Source organism: Trichomonas vaginalis, chromosome V, assembly GCF_026262505.1.
Source record: "Trichomonas vaginalis G3 chromosome V, whole genome shotgun sequence".
NCBI classification, from domain to species: Eukaryota; Parabasalia; order Trichomonadida; family Trichomonadidae; genus Trichomonas; species Trichomonas vaginalis.
Window position 1 is genome coordinate 26,349,768 of NC_067207.1, and position 23,827 is coordinate 26,373,594.

Here is a 23,827-nt window from a genome sequence, read left to right on the forward strand (position 1 = left end):
TTCTGAAGTTCGACCAAAAAGTTCTCAATTTTCGAAAATTTGAATGGTTTACGGACGGACAACTGGAAGAGTTCTTCCTGTCGGAAGGAAAAATTTTTCCCTTTGTCCGGAAAATTTTTTCCAGTTGTCGGGAAAATATTTTCCTGTCGGATGGAAGGACTCGGAATGCCAGAAGGATTTGACGAGGCAATTTACCTTATAGAGATAAATGAAGTTGTTAAGCAGTACTTGCGCAGGGTAATGAAGCCCAAGGTCAAGTTCACCGCTATTTCTGGAAGGGCTGCCTTGAATCTCGAGACTTCGACTGGAATTCCAATTCAAATACCAGAAAACACTCCTTTCGACGACATAAAGGACGCCAAAAGAGAAACTCTTGTTAAGTTCCTAAACAAACGTCCTTGGATAAAAATACCAAACAAGGAGAACCCCCTACCCCATATGAAATTGGCAATTCAGTCTCTCCTTCACTTCTCGGGTCAGCCGTTCTACATAACCTGTGAAGGCGACATCCAACCAGTTCAGTCAACCTTAACGTTTTGAGTAAAAACATTTTTTTTTTCATTTTTTGAATGAAGCAAGTTAAATTCGTCCCACACCAATCTCAATGGACCGATGAAGAGTTTCAAGCCATGGTTGAAGACGTTGAGAACAACATAGACGGCGAACTTGAAGGAGCTCAAATCACAATTGCAACCAAAATTGCAGAGGTCAAGGAACAGATAGCTCCACTTAAAGCTACCAAAGCTACTCTTGACCTCATGGATAGTTACCGTTTAGATGTCAAGAGTGGAATAAGACAATTAAAATTAAAACTTCTAAACTACGAAGCTATACTCCAAAAGTTAGCAGAAATGAGAAGACTTTACCAGAGCTACTTACATGTAAGGGACTTACCTTCAAGCAATCCGACCAAAGATGAATTTGTTGACATTGTCCAATTTTGTCCGAAAGTCAGCTCAGATGTTTCGAACTGCTCCCAACATATCCAGAATATGAACGTTTGCCTGAACTCTTCCGCAATCTCAAAAAACGTTTTTTGGTTCTCATGTTCGAAACTTTTATCGAAGAGACAACAAACGTTCAGAAGAAGAACAAGATATTATTTTAAACTTGTTGTATGACTTAACCGTCATAACAAGCTTTTTGAAGTAAAACCGTCATTCTCAAACCACTTCATTTTTTCGATGTCCGAACAAGCACCGAAGCCAAACTCAATGGCAGATGTCCTTTCAAGGTTGCCAGACAAGCGCCCAGTTCAAATTCAAATTGCCCAATTGAACGCTCATCTGACAACCACCATTAAGACTATCCAATGTAGTCTTATGGAAGAGATAACCAATCTCAAAGTCGAAGTCCTCACGAACCAAGCTTCCAATAAGAAAGTCCTGAACGATTTCGCGGAAACCTTGCGCCAATACAACATAGAGAACCAAAACCTTGCCAGACTCATCTACCGTTTCTTCGAAGAGATAGACGCCATCTGGAAGGTACTCGGAAAGGACAGAACATGCAACACCGTACTTCGTGAGTACCAAATTGAAGAAGGAATTTTCGAGGAAGAAGAGAAACACGAAGAAGAAGAGGAAGAAGAAGAGAAACACGAAGAAAAGGAAGTTTGGGCAACCCTTGTTGCGGATGACGGTTATGAAATTTCCCAACCCTACCCATACAAAATCCGCAACAAGGAGACAGGCAAGGTTCTTACCCCAGTCCTCAACAACTTGGGACACTTGAGCCTTACCCTTCGGAATTACGGTACAATTTCCATGGGAAGGCTTGTCGGTATGCAATGGGTTCCAAATCCAAACAAGAAGACGAAGGTCAGACACATTGACGGTGACAAGCTCAACAACCGTAAGGAGAACCTCGAGTGGTTCTAAGAGTAAAAAATTTTATTTTAGGGGGAAACCCCAAGTAAATTTAAGTTTTTATTTAGATAAGTAGCTTAAATTACGGATAATTTGGATAAGTAGTTCCTGACCTCTGAATTGAACTCTTTCGTCATCCCAGTTGCGTAGGAGGTCGTCCCAGAGGAGTTGGTAGAATTGCCAATCCAAGGACGATTTGTCCTCCCAGGCATTGAGGATGTACTGCTCGTAGAGTCTCATGACCTCTGCCTTGCACCAGACACCCTCTCCCTTGGAACGTAAGGCTTCTTCGAAGTGCTCGAATGCGATTGGCTGCTTGGCCATCTGAAATGACACTTTTTGTCCGTTTGGTCAATGTTTGTGTCTCGTGCCATAGTCGACGAAAATACAGACAAACAGGTTATATATGAGTTTGAGACCAAGAATTCCCCACATTTAAATTCAAATTCGAATAAAAATTTTTTTACTTCATGCAATGTTTTATTTCTGTGCCGTCTTCAAGTATACCCCAATACTTACGCTTGGAGAGGACATGAACTTCGGTGAAAATTTTGTCCAATTTGAATTGACCCATCTTTTCACCGACTAAACCCATTTCAATGAGTTTGTTGTATCCTTCTTCGTTCGTCATGAGTGCGTCAATGTTCTCATAGTATACCTTCACTTTCGATTTAACATCGGAGAAGAACTCATTGTAGTTGTCAAGGACTGCCTTTGCGAACTGAGGGTAAGACCAATGTTCGACAATAGGTTTTAATGTGGTTACTAAGCCACTTTGACCTTGAGTGAATTCGTACTTCAAAACAAAAGGAGAAAACCTTTCAACAAAGTTGTCGACCTTCTCATAATGTTTACTCTTCATCTCTTGAGGTTTCTTAATGGAATATCCCCATGTCGAATTCATAAGCAATTTGAGTGTCATTGCAAGTTTGGGGTTTGAAGCTTTCCTAATATCATACAGTTGTTGTATGACTTTTCCAACTGTATAGTTCCTTCCCGGGAACTCACCATCTTCGTTTGGAATTCCAGTCGGAATATATTGGACAAACCTCATGTATGCAGCGTTAAGGTCGACATAGTATATTTTTTCGTTTGAGTCGAACTTGTCGCAACCAATTGGTCCAGTTTGTGGAAATTCAAGTGAGTCTCTTATCTTCTGAGAAACTTCTCCTGTTATCTCATAAACATCGTCGAAGCAACCTGTTTCATATAAAACCTTCTGACCTAACTCAGATGCTCTCCAATACAATTTGACGTCAATTGGATGTCTCAATGGAAGTTTGTTTATAGCATCTTGAAGTTCTTGCAACCTCATTGGAAGTTCTTCTGGTTCAGGTTGGTATCCGAACAATCCAACTCCTTTTGGAATTGTGTACTTCTTTTGTACTATAACTTTGTCTGGAACAACTTTTGGTCTTGCTAACAGTTGAAAGTTTGTTTCGTCTTTTGTACAAATTTCTGTTCAGCTTGTCATCTGGAATTGGTTCCAACAACCTTTCTCGAAAAGAATGCTTTACAGCTCTGACAATGTTGCACTTGCCTTTTCCGAAAATGGGTTTGTAAGACTTTCGTTCAACATGAAGTGGTTGTGGACAATTGCAATCTTCAACCATGGTAAATTGAACTCAACAACATAGTCGTCATGTGAAGAACCTTTAGAGCTGTAGGTATGTTGACTCGGATATTGACATTGCCAACGGTGCAATTTTTGCCAATTGACCTCTGAGAATGTACCTTGTCTTCACACATGACTCAAGATACTTCATCTTCTCATCTGTAACAAGACCAGAGTTCCTGAGACATGTAAGAAACAAGGTTCATTGACAATTGTTTCAATTGAATTGTAAATTCCATACCTTGTTAAGTCAATGTCAGACTTATTTCTGAACGGGAAGTATCCAGCATGTTGTCTGACTGCTTGAGGGTTAGGTTGGTACCATTCGAACTTCACGCTTGCAATTCCTTCAATTGCATTCAAAATATCTGAGTCGGAGTCAAACATTTGTTCTCTCTTTGTAGTCTTGAAAGCGTCAAGAAGTTGTGTGGCTGTTGTGACATTGCCATGTGCATAGTATATATGACCATCTAAATCTGTTACGGTTAGTCTGAGATTGTATCCTTTCTTATTTCCGTCTTGAATTGCAGCAAGTACACCCATGAAGCCTTCTTTGTTCTTTCCATCGTCAAAGTTTACTGTAAAGGTTCGACCAGATGTAATTTTACTTCTAACCTCACGATACTTTTCATATGCATATCTTGTTCTTTCCATTGGAGCATGTGCGTCTTCACCTTTTCCTTTTTTCCTTCTCAAAGGATGCAATTGTTCGTCATGTTTCCAGTAGAATCTGGCAAAGCCGTCGTGTCCTTCAACTTGCGGTTCATTAACATCGAAAGGCATGTCCATAAGACGTTCTTCTTCTAACCTCTCTAGTCTGTTTGGATAATTTGCGCGTGCTGTTTCCAAGTCCATTTCGTAGCGAAGACCAGACAGTTTGTCATAGACTTTTATGGGTCTTCCCTTCCTATATTTAAACTTCTTTGAAACTTTCCAACCATATCTTTCTAACTCTGCTTTTATTCTAGCAGACCTTCTATCCATTCTATACGGGGGCATTTTTTATAAAAATAAAAAAATGTTTTTTTTACTTTACGTAACCACCTGCTGCCAAAAGTCTTTGACGCCAACCCATACCAGCTAATGAAGGTTGACTTGGTTTAGTTTGGAAACTAACCTTTGGTTTTGGTTTATCTTCAGTTTTTGGCTTCCCTTCTTCTATCTGTTTTTCGTCACTTTTCGGTTCGGCTGACTTTACCTCACCTGCAGGAACAGTTGTGTCGTCAACATCTTCATAAATGTCATATGCCATTTGTTTCTGTTTTCCTTTCAACTTTTTGTGTTTGTTGTAAAGTTTAGAATATTTCGACTCTAAGTCAATGAGATGTTCTATAATGAACTGTTGGTCAGTGAAGTAAACTTTTCCATCTGTTGTCTCGAAAATTCCTTCCGACTTCAATATTTTATTTGTGAGAGTCTGTTTCTTTTTTGAGATACTTGCCGTTCCATTTTTATGAAAAGTGACTTTGTAGTTAGGGTTTGTATTTCCAGACCTGGCACTTTCTATTATTGAATTTTTCTCTTCATCTGTAAGTTCTTTGACAGGTTTTGACAATGGTTCTGAACTTTTTGTTTGTGGTGTCAAATCTACCGTTTCAACTTCTTCGGTCATTTCATCTCAGTAAAAAAATTAGTTTGGTTTGTTTTCAACTGGTTGTTGTTGTTTTTTAAGTCGGTCTAAAACTTCCTGAGGTATAGGAAGAACTTGACAAACACGTGGTTGTGTAACTGCTGGAAGCCGACAAAGCCATCTTGAACCCATTTGTCTCAATGCTGTATTGTTCATTTCATCTCAGTAAAAAAATTTACATTCCCCACGTTTGAGGTGGTTGCGGTTGGTTGTTGTTTACCCACTGTTGTGCATGGTTATATCCTCTGTTAAAGAATCTTTCACCTTGGTCCATGTAGTGTCCTGCTTGGTTATAGTAGTCATTTGCTTTGTTATAATAGTTTCCTGCTTGTCTTCCTACATTGTCCATCCATCCTTGAACTTTTCCTCTTGTTTCAGGATTTGGAATAAGATTTGCTGCATCTCGTGCTACATCCCAACCTTTCTGTACAGTTTGTATAATAGGTTGTGCTTTCTCTTTCAGTATACCTAATGTACTCAAAATCTTCCTTCCAATTCCAAATGCACCTCTGGCTATTGTTCCCACTGCGGGTAAAAATCTAGATGCGACTCCTGCTATTGCGCCAAATAAACCCATTTCTTATGGGTTAAAAATGACGAATTCAAACAAGGACCCCTATGTTTCTAAAGCGACAAAGAAAGCACTCATGGTAAAAATCTTTAGTTCAACACCAAATGCTTGGTTTATGGATATCTTGGAAAAATTCCGAGGTATAGAGAAGATGGACCACCATACTGGCTAATATTTGTTGGTCAAAACACAAGATACTGTGAAGCCATACCATTATGGTCCAAAAATATTTTAGATGTGAAAACTGCTTTGACAATATTCGTTGACAAATACCATCCAACAAAACTGACATCTGACTGTGAAAGTTCTTTCAAATCAGACGATATTAAAAACTATCTGCGTTCAAAAATGTAAACCAATATTTCATTGTCGACCAAAACCATTCTGCTCTTGGTGTCATTGACAGTTGTATAAAAATCTTAAGAGACTTAAATCAACCACAAGGTGGTGAGGTAGATGAAATGTCATATGACGACAAATATAGACACTTCTCCATGGCAAGATGAGACAAGTTTTAAATATTTACAATAGCCGTAAACAAAAAGGTTTGGGAAACCATTCCCCCGAAGAAATGAAAAAACAACCCTGACTTAGAGAAAGACTATATATTTAATAGTTTAGTCAAAAGAGACAAACAAGAAAGAATGCCAGGCTTCAAACTTAAGAAAGGTGACAAAGTAAAAATAGAAATACCTAACGCGACCCATATGAAAATACTATTGACTATGACAACAATGGGAACCCGACAGGTACTCGCATTCGTGTTCGTAAAAATAGAAGAAAGTATACAAGAGAATATTATGAAGTTTTAGGCAAACATGGCAAAATGTACAGACTGCAAGCAGAAGATAAAACTACTATTGTCAGACCTCGTTTCAAACTTGTTAAGGTTCAAGGTGGTATACTTTCAAAGACAGTTCCTAACAAATATAAGACAACTCCTGACGAATATGCTAAAGAAGTTGAAAATGACGACTAAGCATTTCTATACCATGCGTAAACTGTCATGTAAGGTGGCATGTAGTCTTTACTTTGTCCCGTTGTTTGCGTATACCCTGAAACGCGATGTGTATGGTTTCCTTCTCCCTGTGTGCTACCCCGAAACAATTTATAGCAAACTGAACGTTGTCTTTAACATCATATCCTTTACCTTTTTTCATTGCTGACCAATCCCAAAATCTATGCTTATGCCAACCTGCTTGAGATGTACTTAAATCTATGTAGTGACTGTGCGCAGGTAAGTTTTCACCTGAAATCGTTTTACTCCACCTGTTTCCTTTGAAGAGTTTGCACAATACAAAAACCTGTCGACTATTTGAGTCCAAGTTCCAAAACCAAGTACTACTTCTGGTTTGGTAGAGTTCATTGACGTGTAAATAGAACCTATAGGATATAGTGTTTGAAGTATTTCTGTCTTTAACGTTTGAAGCTCTGTTTTTGTCAGCTTTTTTATCATATAAATCTTGAGCAGTGAATTTAACTTTGTTTTCATCCTCCATGACATAGACATTTCTACATCTAATGTATCTCATCGTTGTTATGTCTTCTTCCGATGTTAAACCTTGTGGAAAGTTAGGAGGTTTCCAATCTAATACATCCCCACCAGCTCCTTAAACCGTTCCTTCAATATTTTCTATACCAACAGTTGCGAAGAAATCGTGTGTATGTCCAACGTCACTTTTCTTGTTTAAGGTTTCTTGTAAGTTTGTAATATCAGATATGGTATGTGTATGAGTCTTTTTAGAATATTCTTTGTCAGCTCTTGTCACTTCACTTGACATTTTATTGTCAACATATGTTTTGTCAGCTTTGTCATCTAACATTGCTGGTAGTTCATCTACGTCATAGATGTTATGTGTATGATGTTTTTGTGGGTATGTTCTATCTGTCCATGCGAGAATATAGTCTCTTGTTGCATCTACATACTCTTTGTCAGCTTTGTTGTCAATATCTGCTTTCAAAAGAAGTTCATCTATAGGTTTCTCGTTTAAAGTTCTTTTTGTTGGATTTATACAAACAGTATGGTTCTTACTGTCTTGAAATAGAAACTCATCTGTCATTGGGTTTATTGTCAGTTTTAAGTTTCCTTCTTTCAATGACTCAGATATCTTAGAATAGTTTGAAAAGTTTGTTGTGTTCTTATTTAGAGCTTGCATAATGAGTTGTCGGTTGTGTTGTATTTCTCTCATAGACGCTGTTTCTTTCGACATTTTTATTCTAGATAAAATATGCTTTCAATAGAAAAAGAAAATTCAAGAGTTGCTACAACTAAACCATTAGATGAACTTTTTACGAATGTCGGTCAAAAGTTTGAGACAGAGACCGTAAAGCATGAAGGCTATCGTTTTGACTACCCGTTAAGATGGTTAAGAGACCCATCCGTCACAAAAGCTATTGGCTTTCGTAGAATGAAGTTCATTTCAGAAGCCATACATGGTTTCCCATTTACGGTCGGTTTTGAAGTTCGATACTATAACAAAGAAAAACGTACGTATGAGAAATTTGAACAGGGAAAACTTTTACAAGTGAATTTGCTTGTAAACTTAGAAACAACTCTTCAAGCTTTTCAAGAAAAAATAAACGATATCTATCTCGAATATGCAAAACAGTTTAACATTGACGAAGGGAGTACCATCTCGATATTTTATATGACAGGAAAAATGCAACTGTTAAAATCAATAGAATAGAAGACCTTGGAGAAGACGTTTATATTTCTACAAAATATAACAACTTGGCATGGTATAGATTTTTGAGGATGTTAAATCAGCCTGCAGAATATCCAGTACACCCGAACTTTTATGAAGTCGAAAACCCTAATGGAACATATGAAAATGTTTTCGACTCAGATGCTATTATAGTTCATGCTTCATTTTCTGGTGCACAAAACTCTTTTTTATGCTTGGCAAATGACTTTTACGAAAAACCTACAAAGCTATATGAACCACCGAGTGGAAGTATTTCAGACTTTCAAGTATGGTTTACAACAGATGGAAGAAAGAGAATAGTTCCATTATACCACGCGTTTTACTTAGAACTTAGTCTCATATACAACTACTATCGAACGGTAAAAATATAATTTTAATACGGTTGAGGTGTTGGATTTGGTTGCCAACTAGACTGTGGTGCAGGTTCAGGCTGTTGTATAACAGGAGCTTGTTCTTCTGGTTCAGGGTCTTTAGGTATAATACCAACGAACTGACCTACTCTTTTACCAATATTTTTGACTCCGTTCCATACTCCTCTTCCTACGGTTTTTATTCCATTCCATATACCTCTTCCAACATTTCGAAAGAAGTTTCCAATACTACTGAAGAAACCCATTTTACTATATGTAAAAATCTAATGTCCACCTAGTCTCTTACGTTTCCTGTTGAGTTCCATAGCATTCTTTAACTGGAGCTCATACATTCTGTTTCTCCTCTGGTAGAAAACATATTCTGGGTCAACTCCTGTGTTCGCGTCATCTGCATAAAGTTGTTTATATCCCACTTCAGGGTTTGTATAAAACTCTTTCCATCTCATATTTGCATACCATGGTGGCAAACCTAACGCAGCGTCATTTGACATGGCAGTTTGCATTTGTACATCTGTTGGCACCTGACCATAGTTTGCCATTGCAGTTTGTATTCTAACTTCATTTGGAATATTCTCTGGGTTTGGCTGTCCGGGTTGCTGTGCATTCGCTAAGTTCTGTGCGTCCATTTAATATTAGATAAAAATATCTCTTACGAGTACATATGCTGAACATTTGCTGGTATTGGTTCATCTTCATATTCTCTATATCTTTCTGCCACGTCAAATAAGTAAATGACACAATGGAAAAAACCTAAAACAAGTAGTCCTATTTCAAACCACATTTACTTACTAGTAAAATTTCTTTGTTATGACACTTTCTCCGGTTTATAGGACCTCTCTCATATTCTATCTTATCGTATCTAAAATCATAGTCATGTATATCCTCTAACCATCTCATGACACTTTCCAAACCACTTTTATCGGATGTAAAGTAAAAGCATGGATGGTTATGTAAAACGTCTAAAGTTTCTAAAGAGTCTCTCAAAGTCCAGTCTACTTGGTATTGAAAATCGTATGTGTTATAGAACGGTGGGTCTACTATAAAGAAAACATTTTCCTTGTCTTTGTATTTTTCATACAACTCTGTCCAATGACATCTCACAAACTCTATACCCTCAGTATATTTTTCTATGTTCTCTTTGAAAACCTTTGTATAGTTAAGATATAAAACGTTTGACATAAGTGTTTCAATGTCATGAACTCTTATAGAACCACTATACAATAGTCTAGCAGATATACTATCCCAGTCAATATACTCTGCTTTTTTCAAAACCTCTCTGACAGTATTTTTCTTATCTAATGGTATACGTTCCATCTTACCTATAGGTATCTTTTCTTTCAACTCACTCAATATTTTGTTTGTGTCTGGTATATGTTTGAGACGGTTCATATAGTTGTCGAAGTCATTGCATATAATCTTTGAGTCAGGAAATACAGTATGGCACAAATGAGATATATAGAAACTTCCACCGAACAAATCTACAAATGTTAGACCATTCGGTAGTTTCTTAAGTTCTCTCAATATAATATCTTTACATCTACTCTTATTTCCAAAGAACGGTAACGGTGGTTTTGTAAAATTCATTTATATATAATAATAAAAATGTTTTCCCCTGAAAAGTGACAGAAAAGTAACAAAACATGTACGAAGAAGTCTTGACAAAACATTTTACGAAGAAGTTTTGACAAAACATTTACGATGAAATCATGAAAATTCAAGAGGTGAGAAAACAGGTGAGAAAACAGGTGAGATCTCACCTCTTCACCTAAAATATATTTTTGTCTGATTTTACGAAGAAGTCTTGACAAAACATTTACGAAGAAGTCTTGACAAAACATTTACGAAGAAATCTTGACAAATTCAAGAGGGTAGAAAAGAGGTTAGAAAAGAGGTTAGATCTAACCTTCTACCCTAAACATTATTTTTGGTCATTTACACTCATTACGATGAAGTCTTGACAAAACATGTACGAAGAAGTCTTGACAAAACATTTACGAAGAAGTCTTGACAAAACATTTACGAAGAAGTCTTGACAAAACATTTACGAAGAAGTCTTGACAAAACATTTACGAAGAAGTCTTGACAAAACATTTACGAAGAAGTCTTGACAAAACATTTACGAAGAAGTCTTGACAAAACATTTACGAAGAAGTCTTGACAAAACATGAAAACATATATAATTTGTGAAAAGCGACACATTATATATAATGTTTTCGACCCAGAAGACTAACAATTTTCCGAATAAAAAACTTCATTAATATTAAACATCATCAGGGCTAGAAGGCACGAAGTGCCTGGAAGCCCCACTACCTTTTTTTTTTTTTTTTTTTTTTTTTTTTTAAATGATGATATGTTTTCAAAAATCATATTTTCAATCTGTATAATGCATAATTCACCAAATGTCTCATTTTTGATATTGCGAGATATTTTTGCTATCGGTTTCGCAATTTTGACACAATAGCAAGAGGGTTCTATAAGCATGACTATCGAATTTTTTTTTTAGGTTTCGCAAAACAACCAAAAATTAATTAGCTATAAAAGTGACAATTTTAGCAAAACGAAACCCTTAATTATAAATTCAATATGTAATTATCATTTGATTGACAATTCAAATCATAGGGGCTCCACTTGAGGCACTCCAATCTCTTAGAATAAAATTGAAATGTTTACAAAAATAAACTCGTTATATGGCGGAGGAAGATGAGTTTGAAATTCCTCTAACATGGGATCCGGCGCTTGATCTCTTCCTCAGCAAGCCAGTAGAAGAGCAGAAGAAGCCAAACAATTGGACAAGCCAAACAATGAGTATTTATTCAAATGCTCAATCATTCCTTACTGTTATTAATGGAGATAAGCCTCCACCACCACCACCTCCTCCAAAGAGAAATGTAGGTGGTACAAAAGAGGAACTTTTACGGAAAATTATACTCAAGCCATTATCACCAAGAAAGAAAGTAATTATCCCAGGTACAAAAGTTTTAGTTAAGCAAAGAAATAAGTATGGAATAGAACAAATCATTTGTCAACGTAATAAGCGAAAAATTATGTCAGCTCTTGAACCAGCTTTGGAACTGTTCAACCCCGATGATTTTCAGGAAGATACCTCTCGTTCTAAAAGTACTGTTCGTGCTTTTACAATACCAATGAAAGAATCCCTCCTCAAAGGCTTCAGAAAATAAGATCGTTCGGATATTATCATTACCTGTTCCGAAAAATTTGCATGTTTTGCCAGAATTCTATTATTTCCAAACTATCTGGAAAATTTTCAAAAATAATTTACTGCACGTTGCTGATTACTTGATAATATTACCCATAATTATCCAGCAAATCAGATATTATAATAGCACTATCTCAAAATTGGTTAATTTTGTTTGTATGAATAAAATATTTCGTTTTTATGCATTAATGCTTTATATCTTGGTCTCAATGAAAATTTTGATAGGCTATTATGTTTTCTTCTGATTTTATGTATAATCATGATAGAAACGCTCATTTTCCAAATCGATAAGAGTAAATAATCAGCATAACTAAAAATTCGACCGCAGAATCTATTCTTTGATTATTTTTAGATATTAAATTAAATCGTTCATTATCTAAAAAGCTCAATTGACTTTTAAAATATTGATCATTCAAAATTTGAAAGAAAACTGTACGTTAAGAAAAAATTAAATGACAGAAGAGTCAGAGCTTCTTACAGGCCAGATCATTGATGGGTTTCAAGTGCTTAATCTCATTGGGCAGGGAGGATTCGGAAATATCTATATGGTTTCTGAAATAAGCACACAAACAAATTTTGCAATGAAAACTGAATGGTTAAATGCTGAACACAGAGGTATTGCACGCGAAGCATCAATTCTCTCGAGATTGCAAGGCTCTCCAATGTTTCCTAGAATTAAAAAAATCGGAGAGACAGAAAAATTTCGTTACTTTATTATGGAACTTCTAGGACATTCATTATCAAAAATTAAACATGAATATCCAAATAAGAGACTATCAGTCCAACTTGCGTTACGTTGTGGCATACAAATGCTAAAATGTATCGAACAATTACACAAACATGGCTTTATTCATAGAGATATCAAACCAGGCAACTTCTTAGTACGATCAGATAATATTTACGCACTAGTTCTCATTGATTTTGGACTAGCTTGCTCATATGTCGACACAGAATCTGGAGTTCATCTTCCTCCACGAACTGAGCGCGCTTTTGGTGGAACATCAAGATACGCATCATTAGCAGCTCTCAGAGGTGAAGATGTTTCCAGGAAGGATGACTTAATCTCATGGTTCTTTTCAGTTGTTGAGTTAGCAACAGGAAATCTCCCTTGGAAAAGATGCACAGGAAAGGAAGAGTCGCTTAAACAAAGGAAAGGAGTTCGCCCAAAGGATATTTGTAATTATCTTCCAAAAGAAATGACAAAAATTTACAATAATATTATTAAACTCAAATTTGAAGAAACTCCAGACTACGCTTTGATCTACGACTTGCTAAAAACAAGTATTAATAAGATTGCTCCTGAAAGCAAGAACTCTCTTTGCGTAGATTTACTTGGAGAAGAAGAAATCGCAAAAATGTCTAAAAGTAAGTTAGAGAAGATGTCAAGTTTCAGCAATATTGTTGACATTAGTTGCTCTGATAATTCATTATCAAAAAGGAGAACTTCTTTCATCGACTCTGATATTTCTTGTGATCTTAATTGCAGAATATGCTGATTTATTTTATTAATTGGTATCTGTTTGTTTGTAGTTGTTTTTAGTTAATATATTAAAAATTTATATTTTTCTATCAAAATGGAAATAAAGAATTTAATAATGAATACGATTAATCAAAATGTGTATTGCATCAATCAAATTAAAGTGCGTGATGACGTGAAGTTGTTGTTAAATTGAAAATATAATTTTACGAATAAAGTTTTAAATCAAATTCTAAACGAAATGAACTGATTTGAAAGATAGTTAGAACAACATCTAGCAGAAATTTGACATAAATGTTATCTGGAAAAGGCCAAAAACAGCTTTAGTTGATTGTGTTTTACAAAAAAGTGACATTATTCTCATGAATGATTTTGAAAAAAGAAAATGCCATGAATTAATCAGTGATATGTTCCGTAAAGACCTTACAAGACCATTTCGTGAGAAAGTTGATCCTGAAAGAGATGGAGCTCCCGATTATTTGGAAATAGTTAAGCAGCCAATGGATTTATCAACCGTTAAAAAGAAATTAGCAGCTGGAGAATATAAAACAATCGATTTATTTACAAGTGACGTTAATTTAATCTGGAAAAATGCAAAACTTTATAATGAAGAAGGAACTCTCTTGCATTTAATAGCTAGAGAACTTGAAGAATGGTTTGCAAATAAGATTGCAAAGTTACCAAGAAATAAAGAAGAAGAATGGATGCTTCAATTATTAAAATCTTCCCAAAGAATGTCAATTTTAGCACATCATGTACCACAATCTATAGTACCAATGTCAGAACATCCTTTACCAGTCGAACCTCCTAAAGTTGAACAAATTACTGTTGTTAATGAACAAAATACAGAAACAAAACCAGAAGAAGTCAAAGAACCTCCACCACAAACACCTCAACCTACAGAAGCACAACCAGAACCACCACAAGCTCCACCTGCCGAGCAGCCGGCTGCTGAACAACCTCAAGAAACTGTTTCGAATCCAGAACCAGCTCCAGAAGCAGCGAAAGAACCTGAGGCTGCTCCTGCTGAGAAACAAGAGGAAGAAAAACCAAAAGAAGTTATTGTTGTTGAATAAAATAGATATGTACATACAAAAATTTTTACTAAACATTAAAATTAAACTAATGAGATATCCAATTGATAAAAGATATCGCGCATAATACAATTTCAGGTATCCCCATGTTTCTCTGAATATCCATTCTCATGAAATCCTTTGCAATTTTAAATAATTCCAAAACTCTCAATTCTTGTGAATCAAGAAGAATAATATTCTTAGGGGAATTACATATGAACTTATTACCGAATCGTAGTACCAATCCTCCATTTTTAACCCTTGGAAGGCAAGAATGAAGATTAATTTCTTCTCCATTCTTGAAAATTGTAATTTTGAACATTAAGATGTCGATCTTTTTCATCTTTGATAGTGTAATGTCTGTTTCTTCAGCTTTCATTCTCATAAGTTTCAGATTTGAAGAAATCTCATGAAGTTCCCAGGATCTATCCTCATTCAAATATAGTATTTCGTAGTCATGAGATCCTGATATGTGACAGTCTTCACCTTTATTAATATAGAAATTTGAACGTGCTTTTTTACCCGTAAATAAAGTTGAACTTTCATTTGAAAACGTAAATGTTTTTGATGTAATTGTTGATTTTGTACGATGGATAGAATATTGCAAATTTATTTCTTGAATAACATTTTCTTGTGGTTTTTTATCAGGAATTTCTTTCACTTCTTCATTTGCTTCTTCTTTCTTTAATTCTTGAGGTTCTGGAGGAGGTTTTTCAGTTCGAAAATTTCTAGGATTTCTTCTTATTCGACCTGTATTTGATGGCGGAGGAGCTCTTGGTGGTCTAATACCAAAAACTAGTGGATCATCATCACTTGAGCTCATTTTCTAGCAATCAATAATTTTTAACGTGAATAAAAAGTGACAAAATGACATCGAAGATCAGTTATCCAGCAGATGTCGAGAAGTTATATGCGAACAAACTCGATAAATGGTATATTGAAAGCAGATTTTATTGGTCAACTCAAGAAGCAACTGTTGAATCCATGATTAACGGCCCTGATAATTCTTCGACTCCAGATTTGAAGTTCAGCTACACGGTTCTTTCTTTACTTAAATTTGAAGAAAAGATACATGGTGGAAGAATTGCTGATTGTGGCGGAGGCATTGGACGCGTTGCTTTCCAAGTCCTTATACATTTCTTCGATAAAATCGATATTATTGATCCTATTCCTCATTTCTTATTTAAAGCACGTGAGTACATCGAAAAAGATGCACCAGTTGAAACAGAACAAGTGGGTCTTGAAGAATGGAATCCTCAAAAGACTTATGATGCATTTTGGATACAATGGACATTATGCCAGCTTACAGATGCAGATGTTATCGCATTCCTTAAGAAATGCAAAGAAAATTCAACAGATAACGCAATGGTTTTTGTTAAAGAAAACGTTGCTGGCCATGACTTTAAAGCAGCAAAATCGGAATATGAATACAATTCTGAGAAAAATGCAATACATAGAACATATAATCATTGGATCGAGTTATTCAATACAGCAGGTTTAATTCTTGAAGAATACCGAATTCAACCTGATATCCCAGATAATATGCTCACTGTTGTTTTGTTTGTACTTCGAAAATAAATGATTTAATTTTTGTTTGTTAATATTTCAAAGAAAATACATTCACTTGATATCATCTATTAACAAATTTGAAATTTTTCAAGATGGATTTCATAATTTGGAAATTTTATATTCTTATTCTTTCCGGAAAAACATTTTTCATAAGTTTATTAATTGTTCAACTCGAATTGAACAATTTTTGTAGTTAGATTCTCAAATATTTCTTTCTAATTATTTTTTTGGATATTTAATTGTCAAAAACAATATAACAAATGAAATGAACGTAACACCTATATCATATTAGTGGTATCCGTATTGCATCCATGGGTTTCCTTGGAAGCATCCAGGTGGAAATTGTCCAAAATTGTTTGGATAAAGTCCCCAATTAGGAGGGAATGGTGGACGCTGGAAATTAAATTGATTTTGAGGATTAAAGTTCTGTCTTTGTTGCATCTGATTTTCAACGTCTATTCGAAGTAAATCTAAAAATCTTTTACGCGCTTCCAGGAACTCTTTCCATGCTACAAATTGTCTATATTTGCTTTCTGGTATTTTAACTGTGCCTTCCCTTGTTAAATCTGCACCTTGATATGTACTCCACCCACCCCAAATCGGATCATTTCTCCATGTGGCAGGTTGTTGTTGCTGACAGCAGCCACAGCCGCCTGCATTCTGTGCACAATTGCAAGAATCTTTGCAGGTCATAATGATTTCCAATAAAAAATTTTTGCCATAAAAGCTCGCGCATTTTGAGTCCTCAAATTATTTAAGCACATTATAAAGAATCAATTGGCAAACTCAATTCCAACAAAATACCAAGTAATTCAGTAAAAATGCTGATCAATCCCTATCTAATGAAGTGAAATTTGTGCTAAAATGCAAATTAAATGCATTCACTCAAGCAAACCGTCATATGTGAGCATAATTTATCACCTATAAGCGAAAATTTATGATTTAGTGTCTTAATTTACAATAAAGTTTCTCAATTTCCCTTTCTGGAACAGCTTACGAAAGAACGCCATCAAATCCTTTATGGCTTTGTTCCTGCAACTTTCAAACAAAAAGTTAGCATTAATGCAAGACATCAACATTCCTAATTGTTAAAAAAACAATCTCCGATACAAGCAAGCAATAAAAGATCGGAGATTAATGTCATAAATATCAAAATCTCATTTTTCAATTCTCATTTTTAAAATCAAGGACTTCCAATTGCATGATGAGCAGCTACGAGTAGGTGACAAAAGTGCATACTCTTAAACAACCGTCGGATTTCCGGGTGAAATCGTGACACACTTTCGTCTTTCGTAGGCAGTGGTGGTTGTTACAAAAGGTAACTTCGAATGTAGCGTGAAATCTGCAAAAAAAATTCTGAAATTTGAATGGAGAACACAAAAATTGAATAGTTTACGTCAATAAAAAAGAGAAAAATGAAGCTAATGTGTCTCGAACCTAGGACTTAGAGCAGCAATCCCACTTTTTATCACATTACACTACATGCATCTCTCACCTCAGTGAATGAGATCAACTATATGATAACTTTTTCCCCATTATATTCTTGTGGAAAAGTGACAAATAGCAACTTTGACCCTCTCTCGAGCAGCTACAAAGGTACATTCACTAGGCGATAACAGTAAAATGGGATGAAAATAGGATAAATAGCATCCCTATATAGTGCCTAACAATATTTATACGGGCCAAAAAAAATTTGGCTAGAGATTTGGCGAGTTATAAAACTTAGAAAATTGAGAGGGATTTTTATTTTTGAATTTTTTTTGGAAAGTTAAAATTGCGATTAAAAATCGATTTCCAGGAGAACTAAGCATCTCATCATATATTTAAATCGATAAAAATATTAAATAATAGTTGAATAGTATAACAACATGAAATTATGGCTGAATCTACAGAAAAAATGAACATATTTGACATTTTTGAAAATTCATATGTTAGATGGTGACAGACTCATAAACTATACTTTAGCTAAGATTGATATATGGTTTCAACAACACATGGTTAAAATCGTAAAAATATTTTAGATTTCAAAAAGATATATATGGTAATATAATGGAACAAAGTCAACAAATAGCATGTTAAATATGTTATAATTAACTTTTTATTAGATCCAATAGTAGATATCGAATGGTTTCCAGCTTTATGGTTAAATATTTTCTTTTCGAGCTTCTCTTTAACTGTTGTATTAAGGTTGTAAATTTTTGATGCTAGAAACTATGGAATCTTCTTTGCTGCTGCATTTTTCTTGAGAGTTCTTGCAATTTCGAATAGATCTGCGCATTGTATGAAATGGAGGCTTTAAAATATCTTGAAAACAGAATAGGACTGCTTTTCCAAAGGAATGCTTACTTGTAAATCAGAGAGTTTCAAAAATTGAGAGCAAGATTATCATCATAACTTTCGATTTTGCTGCGAAAAAGGAAGACAAGTAATTAACAAATCATTTACTGTTGTTCATCAAAAGAAGAAAACTTTGATAACAACTAATGATGATAAAATCAAGCTATCTTTTAATATTTTAAATTGATAAGACATTCAAAATATTTGAATGGTTTAAAATATTTTCTTTTAATTTCTATAAGATATTATCATGATTATATAATAAAATTTAAATTTTTATTCAAAAAGGCAATATTTCAAACTTTTAATTTCAAAAATCTTAATTCTGCAATAAGTGTATTTAATTGTAGCAAATTTAATGATCCTTCGTCATGCTTAGCAATTTGGAACTCATAAATTAATGATTTCTTCAAGTAAAATTCTGCATTATTTCAAAAGTCAATAATTCTCTAGTAACTTTTCTTCAAACCCTAACCATTATATTATAGGTATAATGGAGAATAATTGCAAAGAAAGATAGCCGAATTTACTGGGTAGTTCTTGTGATGCGAAATAATTGCAAATTAACACCTAGTTTTAACAGCATCAATCTCTTTTTGCTCTCATTTAAATGCATTCGCACACTTTAATTTTGAAATATAAGAGTTTTGGAAATTATCAAATTTATCTGCTCAAATACTATAGATCTTCATAAGTGTTAATAGAATCATTAGCCTTACATATAGTGTTTAATATAATGATGCACATTATACTAGGATTCATTCCTTATTCATCTAGTTATTATAAGATTTACAACCCCATGAAAATTTAAAATTTTGTCAAAAATAGTGAATGTACCTTTGCAGCTGCAGCTGTAGTGTCTATATTAGTGTTGGAATACAATATTTAAAGTATAATTATATAAAACAATATGAAATTAGATACAACAATTTTATCCCTCTGAAAAAGTCGAAAACCTTAAAATACGATCATTATTTTTATATTTCCAAAACCGTTGCATCGGCCAATTCATTCGGGATATATTCATATCATGCATCTCCTGGAACTTATCAAATAGAGTGTTGGGGTGCATCAGGTGCCGAAGACCGCAACAATGGTGGTCTTGGAGGATATGTTTCCGGAATTATTACATTCAAACATTTCACCCCACTATTCATTTATGTTGGTGAAAGAGGAAAAAGAAATAGTAATAAGCGTACCTTTAATGGTAGCGGCAGTTGCACTTCTTTTGACCCATCCCGCCCTGAAGGAAAATAATATTTTCTGCTACTCAGGTGGAGGCGCTACAGACTTTCGTTTGAAAAATAGCACAGATATTGAAGGTCTCAAATCAAGAATTGTTGTTGCTGGTGCCGGCGGCGGTGTAATCCTTGATAGTTATATTGAGGGTTCTAACAACAATCCAACTAATGGAAAAGGGGGTCCCGGAGGAAATCTCAATGGTGGTGCTGGAAGTTTTTCTCACCATGGAGAAGTGAGCTCCACTTATATCCCTGCCACAGGAGGAAGCCAGACTAGAGGCGGTAAAACAGGAATTTCCGATTATGAAAATTTTGAAAACGGTCAAGATGGAATGTTTGGAATGGGAGGTAATAGCGCATTAACTCCTCATGGTATTTCTGGAGGAGGCTCTGGCTACTTTGGAGGTGGTGGAGGATCTGTTTCATTTGATAGACATGGAACTGGCGGTGGAGGCTCTTCGTATGTGTCTGGTTGCAATGGTTGTATTAGTGTTTCGAAATATTATTCATTAGAAAACAATAACTCGTTCATTGGTACTGTTCACTACTCAGGACTTGAATTCACCAGTATTCAAATGCTTTCTGGTGATGAAAAACTTCCAAAGTTTACATCATCGAAAATTAATCATTATGTTGGTTTTGAACAAGGTCATTTAGGTGATGGTGCATTTAAGATTACTATTCTTGCACCCATTAATATCTGTTCATGTAATATGATTATATATTCACGATTTTTCTCTATCGGCTTACTAGGCCTTGTAGTTTCTTAAATACTTAAATTCTTTTTGATATAGCATTTGATAGAAATTAATATTTTTTTGTGGGTGAATAGCTATTATAAATCACTATGTAGTTCCTAATACATCTGTTATATTTTATTACTATAGGGTGTCCAAAGGTGTGTTTAGCACAAACCTGAATACTGCGAATAGAAATAAACAAGTTACATATATATAAAGTTTATTTAAATATAATCACCATTGGATTCAATCACGCGTTCGCAGCGATCGATCCAGGCTTGAAAGACACGCTTTAAATCATCATGAGAAAATTGCTCAAATTGCTCTCTTACAAAATTTTCAAGATCATCTGGACTCGCGAATTCGCGTCCTTTCAGCTCTCTTTTTAGCGTGCCGAATAAATAAAAGTCAGAGGGTGCAATATCAGGTGAATAAATTGGGTTTGGAACAACTTTGACATTGTTTTCCACCAAGTAATTCATTACCTTATGACTTTTTGTGAACTCTTGAATTATCAAAATGAATTGCAAACTTTTGTTTTTGTTGTTTGGATTTCTCAAACTCATCAGAATTGATAATTTGAGTAAGAACATTGTCAATTAGATACTGAGCATTCATCGTATTAGGTTTTTGAAGAATATCAATTGCGATGATGCCATTCACGCCCCAAAAAACCGACAACATCATCATTGGTGTGTCAATTTTTTTTTCGGGAATGTTTGCGGATTTTCATCCTTCGGGATCCACATGATTTTGGCTTCTGTTGCATATTGAAACCAAGACTCGTCCCCTGTTACTAAAAAGCGAAACTTCTTGGATTGATACGCACCCAATATAGAGAGAGCTCTTTCGAAGATTGGACTCTAGATTTTTTTTGAACTGAATTAAGGTTGTGCGGAACCCAACGTGTATACGCTAGTTTGTAGTTCAAATAATTGTGCAGATAATAACTGACTGTTGTACGTGGTATCTTTGTCATCTCTCTATCCTTCTGAGTGATGCTCTTGGGTCTTCATCTAGCACTTGAAGAATTGCTTTGATTTTTCTTTGATCCGGCGATTTTTTGTCAATTTTTATGATGGGCGCCTTTTTGTTCATGAAGTGATACATCCTAACATGATACGTTACAGTGGAATAGCTAGGAGCATCCATACCGAAGCATTTTACCAATGTCTCATAGATTTTTTACAGTCTTTGCATTTTTTTGCAAGAGCGAGGATGTTTTCTTTATGATTCATTAAAAAAATGAAAAAAATCCCGCCAAAATTTCCCGCGAAACCGCCTCTTGTCTCAAAATTCATTTTATATCCCGGCATGGCGCCAAAATACAACATACTCATCATATACATATATTCATATTTTTTATTATATATTTATAATCAGCATATATCTCCTTTAATAGTCTCATATAGAGCGCTGTGCTAAACGCACCTTTGGACACCCTATATTAAAACAATGGTTTGCTGATTTTGTTAGACTATAACAGAAAGTGGTAAGTGTCTGCTTAAATCAGATGCTAGTTGGATGTTTCAAATGTGGTGAATGAACCTCTAGGGGAATAAAACAAGTTTAAGGCTGCACTTATCCCCATCTGACGTTGATTAAATTTTTGACAACAGGCGTGAAGCACCATTGAAAATCAACCTTAAACATCTGAATTGAATGTCATCTCATAGGGGTGTATGTGCAACCTTAAATAAAATTGATATATTGTGAAGTGCTAAATTGATATTTTTATTCTATCAGGAGGCAAACATAAATTATTATCATCATTATATCACTCTATTTCTTATATGCATTAATGATATGTTCTAGTTTTTTAGGAGCTGTCATTGGAACTGGATCAATTCCGCATGAAAGTTTTCTTTCTAAATTGACGGAATTTTTGATCAATACTTGATCTCTGAATCTGATCGTACCAATGCCTTCTGAACTAGCTGAATCAATGTAAGTATTAAAAAGATATACGTTTGATTGTATTTCACCTAAATTACCAAAAAATACCATTGTGACATCATTATCATAAATTGATGAGTCTCTTATTATTAAATCTGAATTTATAGAAAAAACATAATCACCGCGATTATTAAGTATGTTACATGAAGTTATTTTAATTACGTCGTTGAAAATATCAATTGTATGTTTAGAAAATGAATTGCTATTTATTGTAGAGAAATTGAGACTATAAGATCTTGTAACACTAAATTTCAATGCAGAAGCATATTTAGCTTTATTAAATGAGCAATTTAGATATTTTATATAGCCCAAATTTCCATTGATTGATAGTGTTGTCGAGTCTGCTGTAAGATCGTCTTGAACTCCGCCGCAATATATTACCGAAGTCAAATTAACTGAAGAATTTATAAAGTCCAGAAAGAAAAAGTGTCCAGAAGTATTTGATAAACATCTATTTGCACAAACCTTATCTAAAACGAATTTCTCTGCATAATTTACGTAAATTCCTCCTCCTTCGCCTGAATCTGTACAATTTTCAAACAAGGACTTTTCGACTAATACTTTGAGCCAAATATGCTGTATTGCAATTGGGTGAGAATCCATATTTTCAAATGTACAATCCATAAAGTGGATATTTTTTGCAGCATTTTCAAAACCATAAATATTAAAATCATTTGCAATGTTTTGTGTTCGAGAAAACGTTGTTACTGGGAATGCATCACCGAAAAAATAAGATCAACTAGATATTGTGTTACATATTAAGTTCTGTCAAAATGTAAGCTATTGAATTTTTTGAGAGGAAAATAATCGTCGAGGAAGTAAAAAGTGACGCTTTAGGAAATATTATTAGAAATATGATAATAAATATATTTGGAAAAAAATATGTTTTTTTTTAAAATTGAAATGCTCATAGAATATTTTGAAATATGTAGGGAATTGAATTCGGTAATATATAATAAACAGGATTTTTAAATTTCAAGGAAAAATAGCTTTTGTGAATACTTTTGAGAACTCTTCTCAAAGATCATGTTTCAAATATATGAAGGAGCCAAAATATTAGAGATGAGTTCACAATCAAAATTTTCTCACTTTTCTTCCAAATTGACATCCTTACTCACCATTTTCAAGTTTTTCATACATATATCTTACCCATTAATTTGGAATACGAGGTCTCGAGTTTTCGTTCATTTTTTTACTTTACAAAACTGTTTATTTTTCAGAATTTTTAAATTTGAAAAAATCCATTCTAAATCTGATAAATAATATATTATTTTTCAATCAAAATATTTTGATTATCATCTCAAAAGTGTTCTCAAAACCTAGTTTTTCTTATTTTGGATAATCTTAATATTTATATTATTATAAACTAATTGAACACCATATGTTTTTGTATACTTTTACAAAAAAATTGATAGATTTGTGATACTTCCCCCGACGATAGAATTGAATAGCTTACA

General features: G+C 34.5%; 18 protein-coding genes and 5 pseudogenes across 23 annotated transcripts, besides 7 other annotated features; 10 read left to right on the forward strand and 13 right to left on the reverse strand.

Moving 5' to 3' along the window:
• Positions 1-11,100: part of a mobile genetic element that runs on past the window's edge.
• On the forward strand, positions 151-540 carry TVAGG3_0406240 (uncharacterized protein; the record flags this gene model as incomplete). Its single annotated transcript, XM_051232934.1, has 1 exon — positions 151-540. The coding sequence occupies one exon, from the start codon at positions 151-153 to the stop codon at positions 538-540; it is 390 nt and encodes a 129-aa protein (XP_051102664.1).
• Positions 570-895, forward strand: TVAGG3_0406250 (uncharacterized protein; the record flags this gene model as incomplete). The annotated part of the gene is made up of 1 exon (XM_051232935.1): positions 570-895. A coding segment is annotated over one exon (326 nt), but the record flags the coding sequence as incomplete, so codon positions are not given.
• TVAGG3_0406260 (MazG nucleotide pyrophosphohydrolase domain-containing protein) lies at positions 1,323-1,880 on the forward strand (the record flags this gene model as incomplete). The annotated part of the gene is made up of 1 exon (XM_051232936.1): positions 1,323-1,880. One exon carries the CDS (start codon positions 1,323-1,325, stop codon positions 1,878-1,880), a length of 558 nt encoding a protein of 185 aa, XP_051102666.1.
• TVAGG3_0406270 (uncharacterized protein) lies at positions 1,929-2,192 on the reverse strand (the record flags this gene model as incomplete). The annotated part of the gene is made up of 1 exon (XM_051232937.1): positions 1,929-2,192. One exon carries the CDS (start codon positions 2,190-2,192, stop codon positions 1,929-1,931), a length of 264 nt encoding a protein of 87 aa, XP_051102667.1.
• TVAGG3_0406280 (DNA/RNA polymerases family) lies at positions 2,332-2,922 on the reverse strand (the record flags this gene model as incomplete). Its single annotated transcript, XM_051232938.1, has 1 exon — positions 2,332-2,922. One exon carries the CDS (start codon positions 2,920-2,922, stop codon positions 2,332-2,334), a length of 591 nt encoding a protein of 196 aa, XP_051102668.1.
• TVAGG3_0406290 lies at positions 3,616-4,482 on the reverse strand (annotated as a pseudogene). Its single transcript has one exon. A coding segment is annotated over exon 1 (867 nt).
• Positions 4,511-5,095, reverse strand: TVAGG3_0406300 (phage tail repeat-like family; the record flags this gene model as incomplete). The annotated part of the gene is made up of 1 exon (XM_051232939.1): positions 4,511-5,095. One exon carries the CDS (start codon positions 5,093-5,095, stop codon positions 4,511-4,513), a length of 585 nt encoding a protein of 194 aa, XP_051102669.1.
• Positions 5,114-5,269, reverse strand: TVAGG3_0406310 (uncharacterized protein; the record flags this gene model as incomplete). The annotated part of the gene is made up of 1 exon (XM_051232940.1): positions 5,114-5,269. One exon carries the CDS (start codon positions 5,267-5,269, stop codon positions 5,114-5,116), a length of 156 nt encoding a protein of 51 aa, XP_051102670.1.
• TVAGG3_0406320 (uncharacterized protein) lies at positions 5,289-5,690 on the reverse strand (the record flags this gene model as incomplete). Its single annotated transcript, XM_051232941.1, has 1 exon — positions 5,289-5,690. The coding sequence occupies one exon, from the start codon at positions 5,688-5,690 to the stop codon at positions 5,289-5,291; it is 402 nt and encodes a 133-aa protein (XP_051102671.1).
• Positions 5,707-6,005, forward strand: TVAGG3_0406330 (annotated as a pseudogene). The gene has a single exon. A coding segment is annotated over exon 1 (299 nt).
• Positions 6,660-7,216, reverse strand: TVAGG3_0406340 (annotated as a pseudogene). The gene has a single exon. A coding segment is annotated over exon 1 (557 nt).
• On the forward strand, positions 7,913-8,760 carry TVAGG3_0406350 (annotated as a pseudogene). Its single transcript has one exon. A coding segment is annotated over exon 1 (848 nt).
• On the reverse strand, positions 9,024-9,386 carry TVAGG3_0406360 (uncharacterized protein; the record flags this gene model as incomplete). Its single annotated transcript, XM_051232942.1, has 1 exon — positions 9,024-9,386. One exon carries the CDS (start codon positions 9,384-9,386, stop codon positions 9,024-9,026), a length of 363 nt encoding a protein of 120 aa, XP_051102672.1.
• TVAGG3_0406370 (phage tail repeat-like family) lies at positions 9,526-10,344 on the reverse strand (the record flags this gene model as incomplete). The annotated part of the gene is made up of 1 exon (XM_051232943.1): positions 9,526-10,344. One exon carries the CDS (start codon positions 10,342-10,344, stop codon positions 9,526-9,528), a length of 819 nt encoding a protein of 272 aa, XP_051102673.1.
• A 225-nt stretch (positions 11,101-11,325) lies between the features above and the next one.
• Positions 11,326-12,159, forward strand: TVAGG3_0406380 (uncharacterized protein; the record flags this gene model as incomplete). The annotated part of the gene is made up of 1 exon (XM_001322161.1): positions 11,448-11,939. The coding sequence occupies one exon, from the start codon at positions 11,448-11,450 to the stop codon at positions 11,937-11,939; it is 492 nt and encodes a 163-aa protein (XP_001322196.1).
• Positions 12,160-12,429: 270 nt separating this feature from the next.
• TVAGG3_0406390 (protein kinase protein) lies at positions 12,430-13,760 on the forward strand (the record flags this gene model as incomplete). Its single annotated transcript, XM_001322162.1, has 1 exon — positions 12,430-13,473. One exon carries the CDS (start codon positions 12,430-12,432, stop codon positions 13,471-13,473), a length of 1,044 nt encoding a protein of 347 aa, XP_001322197.1.
• Positions 13,761-13,814: 54 nt separating this feature from the next.
• Positions 13,815-14,546, forward strand: TVAGG3_0406400 (acetylation-dependent protein binding; the record flags this gene model as incomplete). The annotated part of the gene is made up of 1 exon (XM_001322163.1): positions 13,817-14,530. The coding sequence occupies one exon, from the start codon at positions 13,817-13,819 to the stop codon at positions 14,528-14,530; it is 714 nt and encodes a 237-aa protein (XP_001322198.1).
• Positions 14,547-14,576: 30 nt separating this feature from the next.
• On the reverse strand, positions 14,577-15,350 carry TVAGG3_0406410 (uncharacterized protein; the record flags this gene model as incomplete). Its single annotated transcript, XM_001322164.1, has 1 exon — positions 14,577-15,350. One exon carries the CDS (start codon positions 15,348-15,350, stop codon positions 14,577-14,579), a length of 774 nt encoding a protein of 257 aa, XP_001322199.1.
• Positions 15,351-15,394: 44 nt separating this feature from the next.
• On the forward strand, positions 15,395-16,105 carry TVAGG3_0406420 (O-methyltransferase protein; the record flags this gene model as incomplete). The annotated part of the gene is made up of 1 exon (XM_001322165.1): positions 15,395-16,105. The coding sequence occupies one exon, from the start codon at positions 15,395-15,397 to the stop codon at positions 16,103-16,105; it is 711 nt and encodes a 236-aa protein (XP_001322200.1).
• A 217-nt stretch (positions 16,106-16,322) lies between these two features.
• On the reverse strand, positions 16,323-16,806 carry TVAGG3_0406430 (uncharacterized protein; the record flags this gene model as incomplete). Its single annotated transcript, XM_001322166.2, has 1 exon — positions 16,385-16,789. One exon carries the CDS (start codon positions 16,787-16,789, stop codon positions 16,385-16,387), a length of 405 nt encoding a protein of 134 aa, XP_001322201.1.
• Positions 16,807-17,312: 506 nt separating this feature from the next.
• Positions 17,313-17,342: a mobile genetic element.
• Positions 17,343-17,686: 344 nt separating this feature from the next.
• Positions 17,687-19,274: a mobile genetic element.
• A 318-nt stretch (positions 19,275-19,592) lies between these two features.
• TVAGG3_0406460 (glycine-rich protein family) lies at positions 19,593-20,444 on the forward strand (the record flags this gene model as incomplete). Its single annotated transcript, XM_001322167.1, has 1 exon — positions 19,593-20,444. The coding sequence occupies one exon, from the start codon at positions 19,593-19,595 to the stop codon at positions 20,442-20,444; it is 852 nt and encodes a 283-aa protein (XP_001322202.1).
• A 114-nt stretch (positions 20,445-20,558) lies between these two features.
• Positions 20,559-21,859: a mobile genetic element.
• Positions 20,639-21,763, reverse strand: TVAGG3_0406480 (annotated as a pseudogene). The gene has a single exon. A coding segment is annotated over exon 1 (1,125 nt).
• A 124-nt stretch (positions 21,860-21,983) lies between the features above and the next one.
• Positions 21,984-22,109: a mobile genetic element.
• Positions 22,110-22,196: 87 nt separating this feature from the next.
• Positions 22,197-22,973, reverse strand: TVAGG3_0406500 (uncharacterized protein; the record flags this gene model as incomplete). The annotated part of the gene is made up of 1 exon (XM_001322168.1): positions 22,197-22,973. The coding sequence occupies one exon, from the start codon at positions 22,971-22,973 to the stop codon at positions 22,197-22,199; it is 777 nt and encodes a 258-aa protein (XP_001322203.1).
• Positions 22,974-23,119: 146 nt separating this feature from the next.
• Positions 23,120-23,160: a mobile genetic element.
• A 651-nt stretch (positions 23,161-23,811) lies between these two features.
• Positions 23,812-23,827: part of a mobile genetic element that runs on past the window's edge.